Genomic DNA, 19,302 nt, shown 5'->3' with positions numbered 1-19,302 from the left:
AGGGTAGGTGACGCTACGAGGTCTAAAGTTAAGGATAGGGTACAGGTAAGGGAAGAGGCCGAGGATGTCCCAATTGGTGGCGTTACGGCAAATAGGGTCCAGGTGAAGGCTGGGATGAAAGCGCTTTATCTGAATGCACGAAGCATTCGGAATAAAGTGGATGAGCTGGTGGCGCAGATCGACACAAATGGATACGATCTGGTGGCCATTACAGAGACGTGGCTGCAAGGTGACAGGGACTGGGAGATGAATGTACAGGGCTATCAAGTGTTTAGGAAGGATAGGCAGGAGGAAAGAGGGGGTGGCGTAGCTCTGCTGATTAAGGATAGTATCAAGGTGGTAGCAAGGGATGATATCGGAGCCAAAGAGCAGAAAGTGGAATCGTTGTGGGTGGAGATTAGGAACAGCAAAGGGAGGAAGACGCTGGTGGGTGTCGTCTATAGGCCCCCGAATAATGATCTGGAGGTGGGGCGGGCTGTTAACACGCAAATAAGTGCGGCGTGCAGGAATGGGACGGCAGTAGTTATGGGAGATTTCAATCTGCATATTGATTGGTCGACCCATGTTGGACGAGGTGGGCTCGAGGAGGAGTTCTTGGAATGCTGCCGGGATAATTTCCTTGAACAGTGTGTGTTGGAGCCGACGAGGGAGCGAGCTATCTTGGATCTGGTGCTATGTAATGAGGCGGGTAGAATTAGGGACCTTGCGGTGAAGGATCCTCTTGGAGAGAGTGATCATTGCATGGTGGAGTTTCTGTTGCAGATGGAGGAGGAGAAAGTGGGTTCCCGGACACGCGTCCTTTGTTTGAATAGAGGGGAGTATGGTAGGATGAGAGAAGAATTGGCGAATGTGGACTGGGGGAGCGCGTTGGAAGGTAGGTCTGCTGAGGAGCAGTGGAGGATCTTTAAGGAGATCTTTCTTGGTGCTCAGCAGAAATTTATTCCGATGGTCAAAAAGGACAGTAGGAGGAGAGGTAATAAGCCGTGGATAACAAAGGAGGTGAAGGAAAGTGTTAAATTAAAAGCGGAGGAATTTAGAGTAGCTAAGAGCAGTGGGCGAGAAGAGGATTGGGAAAGGTTTAAATGTCAACAAAGATTGACAAAGAAGTTGATAAAGGAGGGTAGGAGAAGCTATGAAGCTGGGCTAGCGCTTAATATAAAAAAGGATAGCAAGAGTTTTTATAAATATATAAAAAGGAAGAGGCTGGCTAGGGTGAACGTTGGTCCTTTAGAGGATGAGAAAGGGGAGCTAGTGGTAGGGGATGGGGATATGGCGAAGGTATTGAATAACTTTTTTGTTTCTGTCTTCACGGAGGAGGACGTGAATAATTTGCCGGGTGTTAGCGATGGAAAGGTGGTAGGACTGGAGGGTCTTAATGACATTACTGTTACTAGAGAGGTGGTGCTCGACAGACTGGAGGGGCTGATTGTGGACAAGTCCCCAGGACCGGATGGAATGCATCCGAGGGTTCTGAAAGAAATGGCGGAGGTTATAGTGGATGCCTTGGTGGTTATTTTCCAGACGTCGCTGGATTCCGGGGAAGTGCCGGAAGATTGGAAAACGGCTAATGTTACGCCGTTGTTTAAGAAGGGTGCCAGGCAAAAGGCGGGGAATTATAGGCCGGTTAGTTTAACGTCTGTGGTAGGTAAAATGTTGGAATCCGTCATTAAGGAGGAAATTGCGAGGCATCTTGAAGGGAATTGCTTGATAGGGCAGACGCAACACGGTTTCATTAAAGGGAAGTCGTGTCTGACAAATTTACTGGAGTTCTATGAGGATGTGTCTAGGGCAGTGGATAGAGGAGAGCCGGTGGATGTGGTCTTTCTGGATTTTCAGAAGGCGTTTGACAAGGTACCTCACAAGAGGTTATTGCAGAAGGTCAGGGGACATGGAGTTGGGGGTAGGGTGTTAGCGTGGATAGAGGATTGGTTGTCAAATAGGAGGCAGAGAGTGGGGGTCAATGGGTGCTATTCGGATTGGCGGTTGGTGACTAGTGGGGTGCCCCAGGGGTCGGTGCTGGGGCCTCAGCTATTTACCATTTATATAGATGATCTGGAGGAGGGAACCGAGTGCAGGGTGTCGAAATTTGCTGATGACACCAAGATTGGGGGAAAGGCAAATTGTGCGGAGGGTGTGGAGAGTCTGCAGAAGGATCTAGATAGGCTGGGCGAATGGGCCAGGAAATGGCAAATGGAATTTAATGTTGGCAAGTGTGAGGTGGTCCACTTTGGTAGGAAGAATGGTAGGAAGGACTATTACTTACGTGGCGAAAAACTGCAGCAGGCGACGGTGCAGAGGGACCTCGGGGTCCTTGTGCATGAGTCGCAAAAACCCAGCTTGCAGGTGCAGCAGGTGGTCAGGAAGGCGAATGGGATGCTGGCCTTCATAGCGAGGGGGATTGAATATAAAAGTAGGGAGGTCTTGCTGCAGCTGTATAGGGCATTGGTGAGGCCGCAGCTGGAGTACTGTGTGCAGTTTTGGGCGCCGCACCTGCGCAAGGATATTTTGGCCCTGGAGGGAGTGCAGAGGAGGTTTACTAGGCTGATACCGGAGTTGAGGGGATTGAGCTATGAGGAGAGGCTGAATAAACTAGGCTTGTACTCGTTAGAGTTTAGAAGAATGAGGGGAGATCTCATTGAGACGTATAAGATGATGAATGGGATGGATAGGATAGAGGTGGAGAGACTCTTCCCGCTCAAAAAAGACAGTAGGACTAGGGGGCACAGCCTCAAGATAAAGGGGAGGCGGTTTAGAACGGAGTTGAGGAGGAACTTCTTCACTCAAAGGGTGGTGAATCTCTGGAATTCTCTGCCCGTTGAAGTGGTGGAGGCTGCCTCGCTAAATATTTTTAAGAAGCGGGTTGATGGGTTCTTGATAAGAGAGGGGATTAAGGGTTATGGGGAGAGGGCGGGAAAGTGGAACTGAGCCACGACAGATCAGCCATGATCTTATTGAATGGCGGGGCAGGCTCGAAGGGCTAGATGGCCTACTCCTGCTCCTATTTCTTATGTTCTTATGATACGAGATCAATTAATCAAAAAATGCCTTATTTCTCACAACATGATCTACATATAACAGATTATGAATCAAGGAGAATTTTACAATACATCTTATCTATTCTCAGGCATTCTGGAAGTTATATCCCCTGCCACAAGCTATAAATGCAGCTACTTCTCCGTCTGCTAGATATATCCACAAAATCTTCACTGGACAGCTGAAGTCACATTACAGGAGTCAGCTGTTTTCCATCAGATTGAGAACCAGTTCAACTTGACAACCCAAGATCATTCCAGCCCTCCAACTGCCCTTGTAATAATGTATTCATGCTCATAGCCCTGAACCAACAGCAGACTTGGATATTTCAGTGACATGGCATGAGCGTGAGACAACTTCCGTTTTAACTTCAACTGTAATCGACAATTAACACATTCCCTGCAATTACAGTGGCTCCACAGTCAAGAATTATGAAGTATTTCAAGACTTAGTGATTTTCATCTGACTTGATTTAGAATCATAGAATCCCTACACTGCAGAAGAGGCCATTCAGCCCATTGGGTCTGGACCAACTCTCTGACAGAGTATCGTACCCACGCCCTCTCTCCTGTCTTGTACCCGTAACCCCACACATTTACTATGGCTAATCCATCTACACATCTTGGAACAATTTAACATGGCCAATTCACCTAACCTACACATCTTTGGACTGTGGGAGGAAACCGGAGCACTCGGAAGAAATCGATGGAGATATGGGAAGAATGTCACACAGACAGCCATCCAAGACCAGAATTGGAGCTGAGGCAGCAGCGCTAACCTCTGTGCCATTGGGCTGACTTATCGAAAGGTGGTATATAATTGACATACCTGCTCCTTTGTCTCAGAATTGCCAATTCCTGCAGAAGGCCCGTCAATACCGTCTTCCTGCTGATGCTCGACGTTCTGCTGTTGTTCAGCTGCCTCCTCTTTCTTTTCAGAGGCCTCCTTCTGTTCTTGATCTTGCTTTGATTCCGAGTCTGAACCCGGTTCTGTTGTCATGATTGTAAATTAATCCTGAAAGACAGATCCATTAGGGAAAAAATCCGTTTACAATTAGTTGTTAAGGACACAACAGGACAGATAGTTATCTTCACCTTTTGGGTGAGCAAAGGACAAAATCCAGTGCAAAGCATTAACAGAATCTGGTATTTCATATAGAACACAAGGCAGGCAGGTTCTCTAACTAGCATGCCATCAACTCCACTCCAATTTCTCCCAAAAACAGTTACCAATTTATGCACCTACCAACGCAAAACTGAAGTCAGGTCCTGATCTGAACCTCCTCCCTGCAAGAAACCACCAAATTTCAGATTTCATTTTCAACCTACTCTTGTCCAATGTATTGTGTTGATACTTTAATCTGTATCTTTATCCTGTCGAAGATTAGCATCTCAAACCTGTGTCCTAACGCCCATTCCACTCTAACAAAGTACAACCCATTAGGAAACTGTGATACATGTTTCCTCCCACACAAAGTTCTGCACTTCCACCTCTGCTATCCTCATCACTGCATCACCACTTACAGTCAAGCACTGTAAACCGCTTTTCTAAATCTTCACCCTGGTCTCCAAATCGCGATACCTCAGTGATGTTCGCCAAGTCCCAATAAGGTCCTCATTCCTTCAACTATAGTTTATTGGTGACTTTCAACTATCTTCAGTTCCCCAACGTTGGCCATTGTTTCAATCACTGTAGTCTCAGCATTCTAGAGCTCTCAACCTAACCTAATTACCTCCTATAATAATACTTTCAAAAGCCCCCTCTTTCCTTTCCTCTAAACTTCCACTTTGATCTCTTTCTGTAAAGGATAAGCACTATAGGAATATAACATTTTAAGAGATGTATATTAAAATCATAGAATCCCGATAGTGTAGGAGGCGGCCATTCACCCTATCAGGTCTGCACCAACAACAAACCCACCCAGGTAACATGCCAGTTACCCACGTATTTATTCTGCTAATCCCACTGACGGGCAATTTAGCATGGCCAGTGAACCTAACCAGCACAACTTCGGACTTTGGGAGGAAACCGGAGAACCCAGAGGAAACCTCAGACAGGAGGAAAATATGCAGACTCCACACAGACAGCGACCCAAGCCAGGAACTGAACCCGGTTCCCTGGCACTGTGAGGCAGCAGTGCTAACCACTGTGCCACCGTGCTGCTGTTTGTTAAAAATTCTTAGTTTATTCTATAAATCATTTTTCTCATTTCCCAATGGTATAATGGCCAGCTTCTTCCAAAGTGGTTCACTGTGTGCCTTTCCCATCACCAATGGCACCCAGCTAGGTTGTGTATTGACTCCAGCTTAGTTTGCTATATACTTCTCAGCCATGCTCAAGTATGCCCTCAAATATCTAGACACAGGACAACACATTTCATTCAGGGCAGACAGGAGGCTCTTCAACTTGCAAAGGCTCAAAGCTTGCACAAAGGTTACTAAACAGCTACTGAGAGAACTCTTGTTTACGGATGACTTGTGCTCTCACAGCACCTCCTCTGGAGGGGATGGAAAAATCAAACAACGCCTGGCAAAAGCAAGCTCAGAGTTTGGCAGGCTCACTCACAGACTTTGGAAAGAACGTGGAATTTACCTCAAACCAAAGATAAAAGACCAGCAGGAAGTGGTTCTTGTATTATTTCTATATGGGTGTAAGCCTTGGACAAGCCATCAAGATCACTTAAAACAACTAGAAGTGTTCCATCTTTGCTGTCTGAGATATTTTTGTAACGTCAGACAGCAGGACAAAATCCCCAGCGCTGTGATTCTGACGGAGTGTTGAATTCTGGACATTGAGTGAATGCTCAGCAGAGCTCTGGCTTTCATGGAGGATAGCTGCATATCAAAGGCAGTACTCGACAACCCCCAGCTGAGCACAGGAACCCGTACCACAGGACATTCCAAACTTCGATACATAATCTGGAAAGCTTACAAACTGGATCACAATATGTGAGAAACAAAAACCCATGAATAATCCAAACGGAGATGTCTCCGTCATCAGACAATTGAAGGGTTCAGTGCCTTTAGGAGAAGCAAGTGCAGCTCAAAGTCAACTCCTCCCTCCAACATTGATTTCACGCGCCGTATTTGCAATTGTTACGCAAACTGAGCCATGGTCCAAAGTCATGCATAAGACAACATCAAAATAGACTGTAAACCATTTTATGTTTTGCTCAAATGAATCAACAAGAATATCATAAAAAATGTTCATTCAACATTATTTGTGAAACTAAGCTTAGGATGTAATATCCTCCAAACTCAATTCCCACTGTACTAAAAGAGCTCAACTAAACACATCCAATTCCATAAACCCCATTTCTGTTCACCAAACAACACATATCCACATGATAGAGAAAAACATTCTACTTGCCCTGAATTGCCCATAAATGGGTTAGCCAGTAAAGACAAAAAGGGACTTGTTATGACACGTATCACACAGCTTAAAAACAAAACAGCAAAATCGATAAAACGAATAGCATGGATTTTGCAGTGGCAATGACAGCAAAACTGCCACCAGCTGCTGGCAAAACTCCACCAAAACAAGATAGTAACTTTGGGAGTCCATACATCTGCAGAACAGCGCTGAAATCCAGACAAATTTGTCAATGATTTCACACTTTTCCAGAGGGTGCACTATTGATGGCCCTGCAAACTGCAATCAATGGAAAATCTATGAATAGACAAACACTTTCATTCTGGCATTGTCAGTTGTTTTGACAAAAAAAAAATCAACATTGAATGAGATGTAATTAGGTTTAATCATGTATTAACTTCATAATTACTGCTAAATACCGCAATTGATCCTGAATAGCTAACCCTATATTTGTAGAATGTGATATTTCTCCATTGTGAATAAAGACCACATATTTTCAGAGCAATCTTTTTTTAAACTTTGTTAGCATTGCTATTTTAGCTTCTACCTAAATTGAACCATAATCATTTGTTGTACTTTTGAAAACTTCCATTAAAATTGAAGGATAAAAAGTGCTTCCTGGCTTGCTCTCTGTGCAAGAAGTCTGACAACACCAGGTTTAAGTCCAACCGATTTATTTATTTGATCAAATAAATCGGTTGGACTTAAACCTGGTGTTGTCAGACTTCTTACTGTGTTTACCCCAGTCCAACACCGTCATCTCCACAACATTGCTCTCTGTGAGCATGGTACAATGTGACTGGCTGCTTATCCTGCTTGCTGATACACACCAGGAGATTCACCTAGTGACAAGATTGCCACTGAGAAAGAGAAAGTCCACGCTGCAGATATCACCAGATCTTTGTAGGCAGTTTTCTGAGATTAACAGCAAATGTCATTGATTCACCATTAACCTCAAAAATCAGGGCCAGATAGTTTCAGCTTGTGATGTGGTACAGTGGTTAACACTGCTGCCTCACAGACCCAGTTCAATTCCGGCCTTGGGTGACTGTGTGGAGTTTGCACATTTCCATGTCTGCTCAGGTTTCCTCCCACAAGCCAAAAGTGTGCAGGTTAGGTGGATTAGCCATGATAAGGCACGGGGTAAGGTGATAGAACGGGGAGGTGTGCCTGGATAAGATGCTCTTTTGGAGAATCAGTGTAGACCCGATGGGCTAAATGGCCTCCTCATACACCGTAGGGATCTTATGGAAAGACAATTCCAAGACCATAATCTAGAGTTCTTAGGTGTGCTAATCTGTGTAAATAAAGAGCACCATGCTAAAACCTTTAATTCCTTCTACTCGTATTGGGTCATTAGCTTGCTCAAGTTATTGACAATCTAGCAAAGTATGAAATCAAAGCATATGACCAACGTTAAAGCCAGCAGAACAAAAGCATTTGAGCGAGATAGACAATGAAAACAAATAAGCAGTGAAGAGAAATAAATAGATGCTCCCCAGATTAGGTTTTTAATAAAATATATGTTCCAAGAAAGAGTTATGCATTCTCAGCTGTTAAAATAATACAATACAAAATGAAAATTAATTCTAGATCTAGACAAACTTACCTTACTTTGTACTCTGGAGATTGAAATACAGATATTTTAATAGACCTGGGCTGCTAATCATGAGCTGAGATTTCAGATCACATTTGCAATTAGTGTATGAGAATTATACAATGCAAAGAAACCTTGATGCATTTTGTAATATTACTCAAAGTATACAACTGGAAATTTAACTTAGCAAAATCTTATAACCTTTTGAGCTTCTTTGCCAATGTCATAGTCCTAACACAAATTCAGACATAACTGACACATTTCTTCACTTCACTCTTTCTTTTATCTCTAATTGCATATCAACAGCTTTTTTTTAGACAAAGAATTTGATTTGATTTATTATGTATTGTTACACAGTGAAAGTTATTATTTCTTGCGCGCTGTACAGACAAACATACCATTCACAGAAAAGGAACGGAGAGGGTGCGGAATGTAGTGTTATAGTCATGGAGTTCATAAGAGTTAGAGTAGAGTTTTACAAGCATTAACCGAGACTAAAAGATCGAATTAGAGGGTATGCTGGACACAGCTCACAAGAAGTCACCATGCTTCAACATCATCTTGAATTTTTAAAAAAAAAACGATTCCATGTCAAAGTTTCCTCACTTGGATGGCATTAGTTTCCCAGAAATGCAGCAGAAATGTATAGACTTGCCCCATTTACACAGACTTGACAAAACAAAGGTAGCACAGCAAAAGCATCTCAGATTAGGCGCCCAGTCACGTTTCTTGAAAACATCACAGCTCTCCAGTGGACATTTTGAAATAAGGTTTCAATATTTGGAAAAGATTGTGTTTGCATCTTTCTTTAATAAGTCTTATTTACACTTTTGGAAGCTCTTTGCCAGTCTGGCCCTCATCTTTCAATTTATGTTGATGTATTTACTTATTGTCTCAGTTTAGACATGTATGCAAACATTGGCAAAATTAAACATAACAAAATAGAGGTTTTGAAATTCTGCTCATTCTGATGAAACACCATGGTGCTCAATTACACCTAACCTATTGAAAGTCAATGGAGTAATATTTGTAGAGTCTATAACAGTCATTCCAAGTCTATTCCATGGGTTTCCCACAAGACAATTCAGATTAAGATAAACACCACCAATCTGATTCACTTCTAATACCACACTGTAAACTTCAGTAATAATGTAAGAGTTTCCAAAGGAATTGTACCAATCCAAGTCAGATAGGAATCACATGAATCTAAGCTAATAAGACTCCTATTCAAAATGATGGGATGCCTAGTTATTTTTATGTTCTGTTGGGCAGAGAACACATTATGGGTGCATCATTCAGTACAAGCCTTTAGACTAGAATCAGAGGCCTTCTAAGGTAAGCGAAACAAAAACACATCTTACTTTTGTGTATCAAGCATTCCAGGAGTGCTTGGAGACAACAAAAATAGTCGCCAGAAGCCTCCAACGTGGCTGGGATTCTTTGGTGCCATTGCAATAGAGTTTTGACCGAGCACCAAGTTCTCCATTCTTGCTGCAGCAGGGCAGGAACAGACAAAATTGGAGAATCCTGCCTAATGCCTTGAACTACTGCCAGCTGGGGATCATCACGATCACCCCTATCTCTTGCATTCCCCAAACACACAACTCCACATCCCAGTGACTTACCTTGCTGCCCAATATGGCACTGGGCTAAACCTGGCAAACTTCCAAAGGATGCCCATTTCAGCAGACAACTCATTTACTCGGATGAATGCAGTCCAGCCATTTATATTACACTGCTGCATCCTCTCGGGTATCATGTGGAAGTGCCGGTGTTGGACTGGGGTAAACACAGTAAGAAGTGTTGTGAGACTTCTTACTGTGTTTACTCCTCTCAGGCAACCAGTTCACATGTTCTGTCAACCTACTGCTCAACAGTTCTCCCATATGGGCATCGTGTAGTGACACACTCATAAATCATTTCTTTCTGCTTTACTATAGATGCCTCATAAGCAGTTTCTCTTGGCTGCCAGCATCTGTGTTGTTCATTTCACCCATCAGAAGGGCCAACACAGGCACATCTGTGCAACAGATTTCACAGTTAATTTGAAATAGGGGCACTGGGTGATACACAAGAGAGCAGTGAGTCATAGATGGTGGCAGTGGAGGAGTATGCCTGCATCCTACTGCAACTGCAGAGTATCAGAAATTGGACCTTGGGGAAAACTCAACATTTGAAAAGAAAATACTATTTCAACTCCAACATTTCTACGGGCATAAGAATACACAAATATTCTCTAAATATATGTGAAACAGTTCATCACATGTATTTGTGAAACGATGACTGATAATTTAACAGAACTGCAGTAAACCAAAACGAATGCTCAGCAAAAATGCAGACAAAAATCACAGGCTATCTGCAATGCAGCACCTATCAGCAGTGGACCAAATCCAAGTTGGATAACTTCTTCTGAATGCTCAAGCTGTGACTAATGGGTTTTCAGTTTTAATCCCCCTCCACACCGTCTTCTCCAGTTTCAATGTGCTCATTGATTAGAGTAAGTGCTTGCGCAAGTTTCACTGTACTTGTTGCTGCTCAGAGATTTGCTCCATGCAAATCACTGGTCATGCTGAGAAAAGCGCTGTCTGATGCTTTTTAGGGCCCTACCACTCTGCCTATCGTTTACCTACTCCCCGTAGAAGACCATGGGTCAGAAAACAAACAATGCAAAACTGCTGCAGAATGCACGACATGCGTAGCTGCGGAGTGATCTCACGAGTCACAACGAGGAGGCAGGTGGCCACTCAAATTCCCATTGACACACAGCAATAAGCATTCTCATTTTGTTCTTGGCCTTTTGGCTCTGACCAAGCATCAGATCAAACCCCAAGATCAGGTGCAAAGGCTTTACCTTGTCATCTTGGAAATGTATGTCTTGTGGGGGCCATGAATTGATTCAATTTGAATTGGTTATTTTTGGAGCAAGCACATCGACTTTATAACTTGAAGAATGGAATAGTTCTTTTTAATTCTCACTTTGTTCTGCTACTGGGAATTTGGGAGTATATAAAACATGCAACACGACTTGGAAGAAGCAGAAGGATCAAGTTACTGAACACACATGGATTGCACAGATGTAGCACAACAAAGTGAACTTAAATTATTCGAGGGAAAAGTTTCTTCATCTGGTGATAAAGGCAGCAACAAATGACTACTTTCATTCTGTACAATTTAAAAGCCTGAAAAATGATAATTGAGATGCTACTGAAACAATCTTAGCATGAAGCAAACAAGGTCATACCAAAACATCACAGGACTCTTAATGCCCGGTGAAATCAAAGAAATCCTGCACTGCAGAAGGAGGCCATTCGACCCACTAACTCTGCACCGACAACCCTATCCAAGCTCTATCCGCGTCACCACACATATTTACCCTGCTAATCCCTCTGACCTATGCATCCCGGGACACTACGGGGCAATTTAGTATGGCCAATCACATCTTTGGAGCGTGGGAGGAAACCCATGCAGACGCAGGGAGAACGTGCGGAGTTTGTGCAAACAGTGACCCAAGCTGGGAATCGAACCCAGGTCCCTGCAGCTGTGAGGCAGCAGTGCTATGCCACCGAGATAGCGGGTGATAGTGAAACCCAATACAGCGAACAGTGGAATAAGCACAGAGCAGTTTTCCGATCCCCAATCTTCCTAGTCTATGCAAAAGGTTGCGGGGGATGGTGGTGGGGGTTGGAGGAGGCTTGCCCGCCATTATATAATTTGCCAGTGCCAGCCAGCTCACCCACCTCGGAGGCTATTCCTGGAATACTTGGAATTTTACAGACAGCATAGTCACCTTCATTCTGCTGAGAGTCGATCAGGTAAATTGGTGGCATCTCTTTCTCTCCTGGGTGGGGCTTCCATTTATCGTGCCTTGGTTCCCTAGTGCCTGCAGCAATGGCCACACCTGTGGCAATAGCACTTATCCCCTCAGCAACCTGCCTTTGGCCCCTTTCTTCTCTTGCTTTTGGGCCCATCAGCAGAGCCCACGCCACAAAGACTAAATTCAACCCTATGCCCTTTCCTTATAGATGGTAAGGTGGTGATAAGGAAAGGCTAATCAAAGCTTCCGGTTATCTTCATAAGTATGCTTGTTTTCTTACCCTGCTCCAAAAGTAGAGTGTTAAACTAAATTCTGATTTATTCCTGCAGGAATCTAACTTTTATTGAGCATTTTAATATTCATGAGAATTATAATATTTATAGATAATTCCCAAGTACAGAAAGGTTATTGTTAAAGCTGCAAATCTGCAAGACTCATTAAATATTCTTCCATTTTATTTTTTACACTATATCATTTATGTGCAGTGTGACTTCTTAATCAACTTGGATTACTGCCCATTTTAAAGAATCTGTCACTATTTATTCAGGTAACGACTAATGGCTGAAAAGTAACATCTAAAAAGTGTTCAGGTCCCTAGAATGAAGCAACACTTACATACAGCCTACCAATGCTGCCAACAAGTTACAGATAATACTTAATAACCAGTATTGATTTCCCTCCTGGAGCATAACATATTGTGGGAAGTCTTGCTTAACTCTAATGGCAGTTGTTGAAATCCTGCATCTCAATTATAAACTGTCAGTACTCCTCCAAAGAACTATGTATAAATATACAGGTATCTCAATTACCTGGAAGGTAAAGAGAGTATTACTGAAACATTCTACAGTTATGGCTGAACTAACATTATTTTCATACTGATTGGATATTCTCCAAGGCCCTGGTTTTACTGGCATAAGAAAACGGAAACATTGTATTTACTAACCCTGCAGCCAGATTGCCTCATTACAAAAGTTAAAATAAATCAAATTCCAAAGGGTGATTCAAAACCACAGAGAAAGCAAGTTATTGCAGCAGGACACATATTTGCTAATGATTGGAGTCACTGCTGAACAAGCTATTTAGAATAAAAAATAAAAGAGAGAGATTACTGAATGTTGAAGTACAGAAGGACCTGACTGCCCTTGCACACAAATCACAGAAGTCAGCATGTAGGCATAGTCAGTAATTAAGTGGTAAATGGAATGTTGGCCTTTACTGCAAGAGGGATGGAGCATGAAAGTGGGGAAGTCTTGCTACAACTGTACAGGGCATTGGCGGGACAATACTTTTTTTTTGGTTTTCTTAAGAAGGGTCATAATTGCATTAGAAGCAGTTCAGAAAATTTCTACTAGGCTGATCCCTGGGATGAGGGCCTGTCTTGCGAGGAAATGAGAGCAGGTTGGGGCTAAACTCAGTTTACAAGAACGAAAGAGGTCTTCTGGGGAGTCTTGACAATGTAAATGCTGAGAGGATAAGGATGTTTCCTCTCATGGGGGAACTCTAACACAGTGGCATAGTGGTTAGCACTGGTGCCTCACAGCACCAGGGACTCAAGTTCAATTCCACCTCGGGTCACTGTCTGTGTGAAGTTTGCACATTCTCCGTGTCTGTGGGGGTTTTTTCCAGGTGCTCCAGTTACCTCCCACAGTCTAAAGATATGCAGATTAGGTTGACTGGCCTGGCTAAATTGACCCTAATGTCAGAGGGACTAGCAAGGCAAATATGTGGGGTTATGAGAATACAACTTGGGTGGGATTGTGGTTGGTGCAGATTTGATGGGCTGAATGACCTCCTTCTGCACTGGAGGGATTCTATGATTCACTGGCTATGCTACATTCTCCCTACCTGAACAGGTGCCAAAGTATGGCGACTAGGGGATTTTCACAGTACCTTTATTGTAGTGTTAATGCAAGTCTAATAAACTTAAGAGAAAATTGGGGGCACAGTTTATAAATAAGGGGTCTCCCATTTAAGACTAAGAAGAGGTGAAATTTCTTTTGAGGGTCATCAGTGGTAGGAGTTCCCTTCCCCAGAAGATGGATCATTGAATACGTTCAACGCCAAGTTCGACAAATTTCTGACTGACAAGGGAGTCCAGGGTTATATAGATCCGGTAGGGAAGAGGAGCAAATTCCACAATCTCAGCCTTAATTTTGTTTTCCAGTCCTGGTCTGTCAATCTTTTGACTTAAAAGGCAACATGTTCTGGTTGACACAGAACATCACCAGATTACAGTTCCTACAAGACACAAAGTTGGTGCAAAAAGCATGAACAGTTTCTGCACATGGGAAGTCTTATGAGATGATTTTACTATACAGGGAAATTGTCCTCAAAACTGAAAAATTTTGGGTTGTTATTGCCCCTGTGCAAAACTAGGCTATATAAATCGCTACAATCCCTACCATACTTAATCCTTACTGTTCTTCACAAAACAAACAGCAAAGTTTATGTAATTACACAGTACAATTTTTTTAATATTAAGGCACAAGCACCACAGACTTCTTTTGATGAGCAAAAGGCGTCCAACAATTTTGTCTAATTAACCTATTTTATACCTCACTTGCCAGTTTTCACAAAACTTTTTTCAACTAAGTAAAGATGTTAAACCAAGACCTGTCTGCCCTTTCAGGTGGACATAAATTATACTTTGACATTATTTCCAAGAACAGCAAGGGATTTATTCCTGGTGCATCCTGGCCAATATGTACCCATCAGCCAATATTACCAAAACAGATTATTTGGTCATTATCACACTGCTGTTTGAGGAAGCTTACGGTGGGCAAATTGGCTGCCATTATGTAGTAATTGCACTATAAAAATATTTTGTAGGCAGTAAAGCGCTTTGAGGGTCCGGTGGTTATGAAAGGTGCTAGACAAAAATGCAAGTCCTTTTCTCTTTTAGCTATTTGGTATGTATTTGGCCCGTATCAGCTTAAGAACATCCATTCTGAAATGACCATCAAGAGTTTTATGCATTTTAGATTGGCTATCCATGTTATAAGTTGAATTAGTTCACCACAGTCTGAAAGGAAGGGAGCAAGCCGCACTAGCGTCGACAACCAAAACCAAATTCCAACCACAAATCTACATGTTTATTTTCATGGAGAATATTTGAACATTAAATGTGATTGTTTAGTGAAAGCAATGCCTACGGTTTTCCTTTCACAACTAATGGGGAAGGGCCTTCAAATGCCATTCCGACAGTATTTTAGTTATATTACTAAATATAATTATGACGGTAAAGTATCTTGCACAGTTTTGATTAATATCTCAACTAATCATAGCCAAGAGCAGTGACAATTACGCAGGCATTATTTGTCAACAAACAGCAACACCAATCTAAAAATATGCGAGTATTGAGTAATTGTCCCTGTAGATACAGCTAACATTGCTACAAATGCAGTTTAGCAAATCTATAGTCCACCGACTTCCCACAAGAGCCTCCACTCACCAGTTTATCCTATTTGGGACAGCTGGTGAGTGGAATTTGCTGTGAAATTGAGCAAACAAGATAGTAGCACACCAATACTATTTTGTGCTTGTACTTTCCTTGCACCTTCCTAATTGAAGGGATAAACAGGATTGAAGAGAGAGTTCTGTTGTCCACCAATGCCATGAAATGCAAATTAAAAGCTTTAACTGATTAATCACTGAAACAGCAAAATGGTCACCTAACAAGTTCAGACATTTAAGAGGATTTTTTTCTGGTCTTAATAAAAGCAGAAAGTTTACACTTTATTACTTAATAGCAATCAAGTGAACAATTTTGATCGTCTGCAGCATTTCCACTTGAGGCAAAGGGGACCAAAGAATAGCAGGGTGGTGGTGGGGGGTGTGATCAGGCTATGGAGTTGGACGGTCAGCCATGATGATCAATAGCAGAGCAGGCTCAAAAGAGCCTCCTCCTGCTCCTGTTTTTTACATTCTTATGTTTCCACATATTCATCATAGGCAGTTTTAATATAACAACCTTTTTCATTTCTGCATGGTAGCTCAAGTAGTTTTGTCACATTGACAAACTGTCCCCCACATGGGATCACTGTTAAAAAGCAAACCAGATGCACCAATTTCCTGGAAACCCATTTTTGAAATCGACAGTGAGACATGGGTGATTTTCAAAAGAAAACACGAGATTGCTGAGAAAATCCCATAAGGTTTGGTGAAATCAAGTACAAGAATTGTTTCGAACCATCAAGTTGACACATTCGGATGAAAAGATGCAGGGCTAAATTAAGGATGATTCTCAGAATGTCATTAAATAAAGGCGCACATGACTTGACAACCAGAAGTCACATCTGACAAACTTTTATTTAGTGGAAAACTGTGCAATGAAGTGATAAGTCTCTGCTCATGCCATCTCTGTAATAATATTATTCTTCTGTCTTCATCGAGTACACCATGTTATAGTATTAAGAAATTCTCCAGGGGGATTAGACTAAAGGAAATTTCGACCATTTCTCTATACCTACTCCTTAATTAAAATATGTAACACTTTCTCTCACAAGCACAAAAGCTATTATATAATGAAATCTTCAATTAGGAATAGGTTTTTACCTTTCAAAACAAAACCCGATCAATGAAAATTTGTGATCGGGTGTTTCTTAGAATACAAAAACTGACATATGGGGAACACAGTCTGGAAATCCATCAATCTGGTTTGTGAATATTGACAAGACTTTTTAAATCAATGGCCATTCCAGTGTTCCCTTCAATGACAATGAAGGAATTCTACCAGTATTTTGGAAGAATTTGCCATTTCTTAAATGGTAAAAGGTCAAAAGGCTGAAATGAAAGCCCAACACACTAGTCTACTGTTGTTATTCAACTCTATTGCACTGAAATTCCACCTACAGCACATATTAAATGGAAATCAGCAGCAAATGAAACCGGTCATAACTTGACACCACATCAGTGCATCTTTGCAACATCTTTGTACATTAATATTGCATGTGGGAGTCTTATTTGTTTAATAACGTCATCCACATTGAAAACAACCTCAGTTTAGAAATTGCACCCAGGACCGTACAATCAATTAGAGCAGTCCTTTAATCTTTATGTTCTGACAGATATGGAAATGCAGAGGAAATTTCTTTATCCAGAATGGTGAGAATGTGACACTCACCACCACTGGCAGTGGGTGGAACACTTGGTATAGATGCATTTAAGGGGGGAGTTAGACATGCACATGTTCCTTCATTGGCTCTGGGTCAAAATCCTGGAACTCCTGTCCTAACAGAACTGTGGGTGTTCCAACAACTCAGACTTCAGGGGTTCAAAGCAGCTCACCAACAACTTCTCGAGGGTAATTAGAGATGGGCAATAAATGCTGGCCTAGTCGGTGTGACCACATCCCCAGAACGAATATTAAAAATAACATGAACATGAGAGAGGAGAGTAACAATAATAGATTTAGGTGACAAAAGATAGAACGCTTGATTGGAGCGTAATCAGAGGCATAGACCGTAGTTCCTCTGCTGCATATCCGATGGAATCTACCTAAAAATGATTACATTTGTTAGCTAAATTGATTCATATCCTCATCTGTAAATCTTCTGGTGCTACTTATCCTCTCTGGTTTCTGAAGGAACAGAGAAAACCCAGGTTTCAATTTCTCTCAGTGCTCTTCTGTGATTTAATGCATTGGTTTAGGTCTTTCCTTCAGTGCAGTGTAATGGAACAACTCTGCATTCTCCCTCCATTGACATGATTGATAGCACTTACCATACTACTTGGCAAACCAAATGAAATCTCTCCACGTCTGGAGAATCATGCAAATAAGTCTGATGGCAAAATTAATCTATTGGCATTAACGAAACAATTACACATAAAACCCTTATATTTTAATGTTAAGCAGCATATTTCTTTTGCCATATATTTCATTCTGTAATTGAAATTACATTCATGGGAGCTATGAGTAATTAACCCAGTAATACCTAATACCTTATTTATTAGTCACAAGGCTTACATTAACACTACAATGAAGTTACTGTGAAATTCCCATAGTTGCCACACTCCGGCGCCTATTCGGGTACACGGACAGAGAATTTAGCATGACCAATGCATCTAGCACAACTTCAGACTGTGGAAGGACACCGGAAGGAAACCCACACAGACATGGGAGATGTGCAAAATCCACAAGACAGTGACGCAAGCTGGGAATTGAACACAGGTCCCTGTGCTGTGAGGCAGCAGTGCTAACCACTGTGGCCATGCTTTTGTAATTTAGTTCCAAACTTCAGAAATAATGAAGTAAAGCTATTCTGGGCGGCACGGTAACACAGTGGTTAGCACTGCTGCTTCATAGATCCAGGGTCCTATTCCTGGCTCGGGTCACTGTCTGTGTGGAGCTTGCACATTCTCCTCGTGTCTGTGTGGGTTTCCTCTGGGTACTCCAGTTTCCTCCCACAGTCCAAAGTTGTGCAGGTTAGGTTGATTGGCCATGCTAAGAAATTGTCCCTTAGTGTTCAGGGATGCGTAAGTTAGAGGGATTAGTGGGTATAATATGTAGGGATATGGGGGTAGGGCCTGGTGCGGGATTGTGTTCAGTGCAGACTCGATGGGCCGAAGGGCCTCTTCCTGCACTGTAGGGTTCTATGGTTCTAACCCAATACTGGAAGAACAAAAGGTGTGTGTGCATCCTTCACAGCTCAAGTGGAAACAACAAAAAAATTCACATAGCCATTATTATATTTTACTGAAATGTTATTGTTTAATGAATTTCATTGAAATGAGGTCTCAAAATATCTGCCAGTTCTTCAACTCAATGGTAGAAATGTTAACACTGTCAGAAAGTTGGGGTTCCAGATTCCACTCTAGGCACCTGAGTACATGAACTAGATTAACACTTCAGCACGGCGAAGAGGGAGGGTTACACTTAACAGTTGTGATTTTTTTTTGATCAAACATTAAACCAAGGCTCTGTCTGCCTTTCCAGATAGAAGCAAAATGGTACCTATTTTGAAAATGAGAAAGGCAAACAAAAAAATTTTTACTGCTGTTTGCAGAAGGTTTGTGGGTATAAAATGGTAGCATACTCCCAACATTGCCACAATGACTACACCTAAATTGTCTCTAAAGTGCTATTTTATGTCCTGTGAGTTGTGAATGGAACCACATGTATAGAAGTTTTAACTTAAAAGATCAAATGATTCAGGCATATTGAGAATTGGATTTTGGAGGCAGTCAGAATATATTGTGGATCAAGATTAAATTGTTTAAAACTTGGTGGTAAATAGTATGGAAGGAAACACAAAACATATTTCCAAATTGACAAACTTGAAACATTTTACATTGCAATTCAAGAAAGAGAGTGTTACTAATGCATTCTAAGCGAGGAGTTTTTAGTTATAATGCAAATTTTGATCCAAGGTTGTAATAGCCAATTTATTTTGATTGATAATCTGACAGGTACAAAATCCATCACTAAAGGTGAGCAAACCAAAATGTAGATTTCTTACTTTATACACATATGCTCATGTCACAGTTA

General features: G+C 41.9%; 1 protein-coding gene across 14 annotated transcripts in view; it reads right to left on the bottom strand.

Moving 5' to 3' along the window:
* The window catches only part of LOC145346583 (band 4.1-like protein 3), a 191,912-nt gene that overhangs the window by 148,211 nt on the left and 24,399 nt on the right, over positions 1–19,302 (bottom strand). For all 14 annotated transcript variants that reach the window (XM_080194034.1, XM_080194026.1, XM_080194021.1 and 11 more), the window contains exon 2: positions 3,862–4,047. In XM_080194034.1, coding sequence (XP_080050160.1) covers positions 3,862–4,032 — 171 coding nt within the window. In that variant the 5' untranslated portion in view covers positions 4,033–4,047. The remainder of the gene's footprint in view (positions 1–3,861; positions 4,048–19,302) is intronic.

This window comes from Carcharhinus amblyrhynchos, chromosome 8, assembly GCF_965287045.1.
Source record: "Carcharhinus amblyrhynchos chromosome 8, sCarAmb.v2.hapA, whole genome shotgun sequence".
Classification (NCBI taxonomy): domain Eukaryota; kingdom Metazoa; phylum Chordata; class Chondrichthyes; order Carcharhiniformes; family Carcharhinidae; genus Carcharhinus; species Carcharhinus amblyrhynchos.
This window is presented reverse-complemented; position numbering and strand designations above follow the sequence as displayed.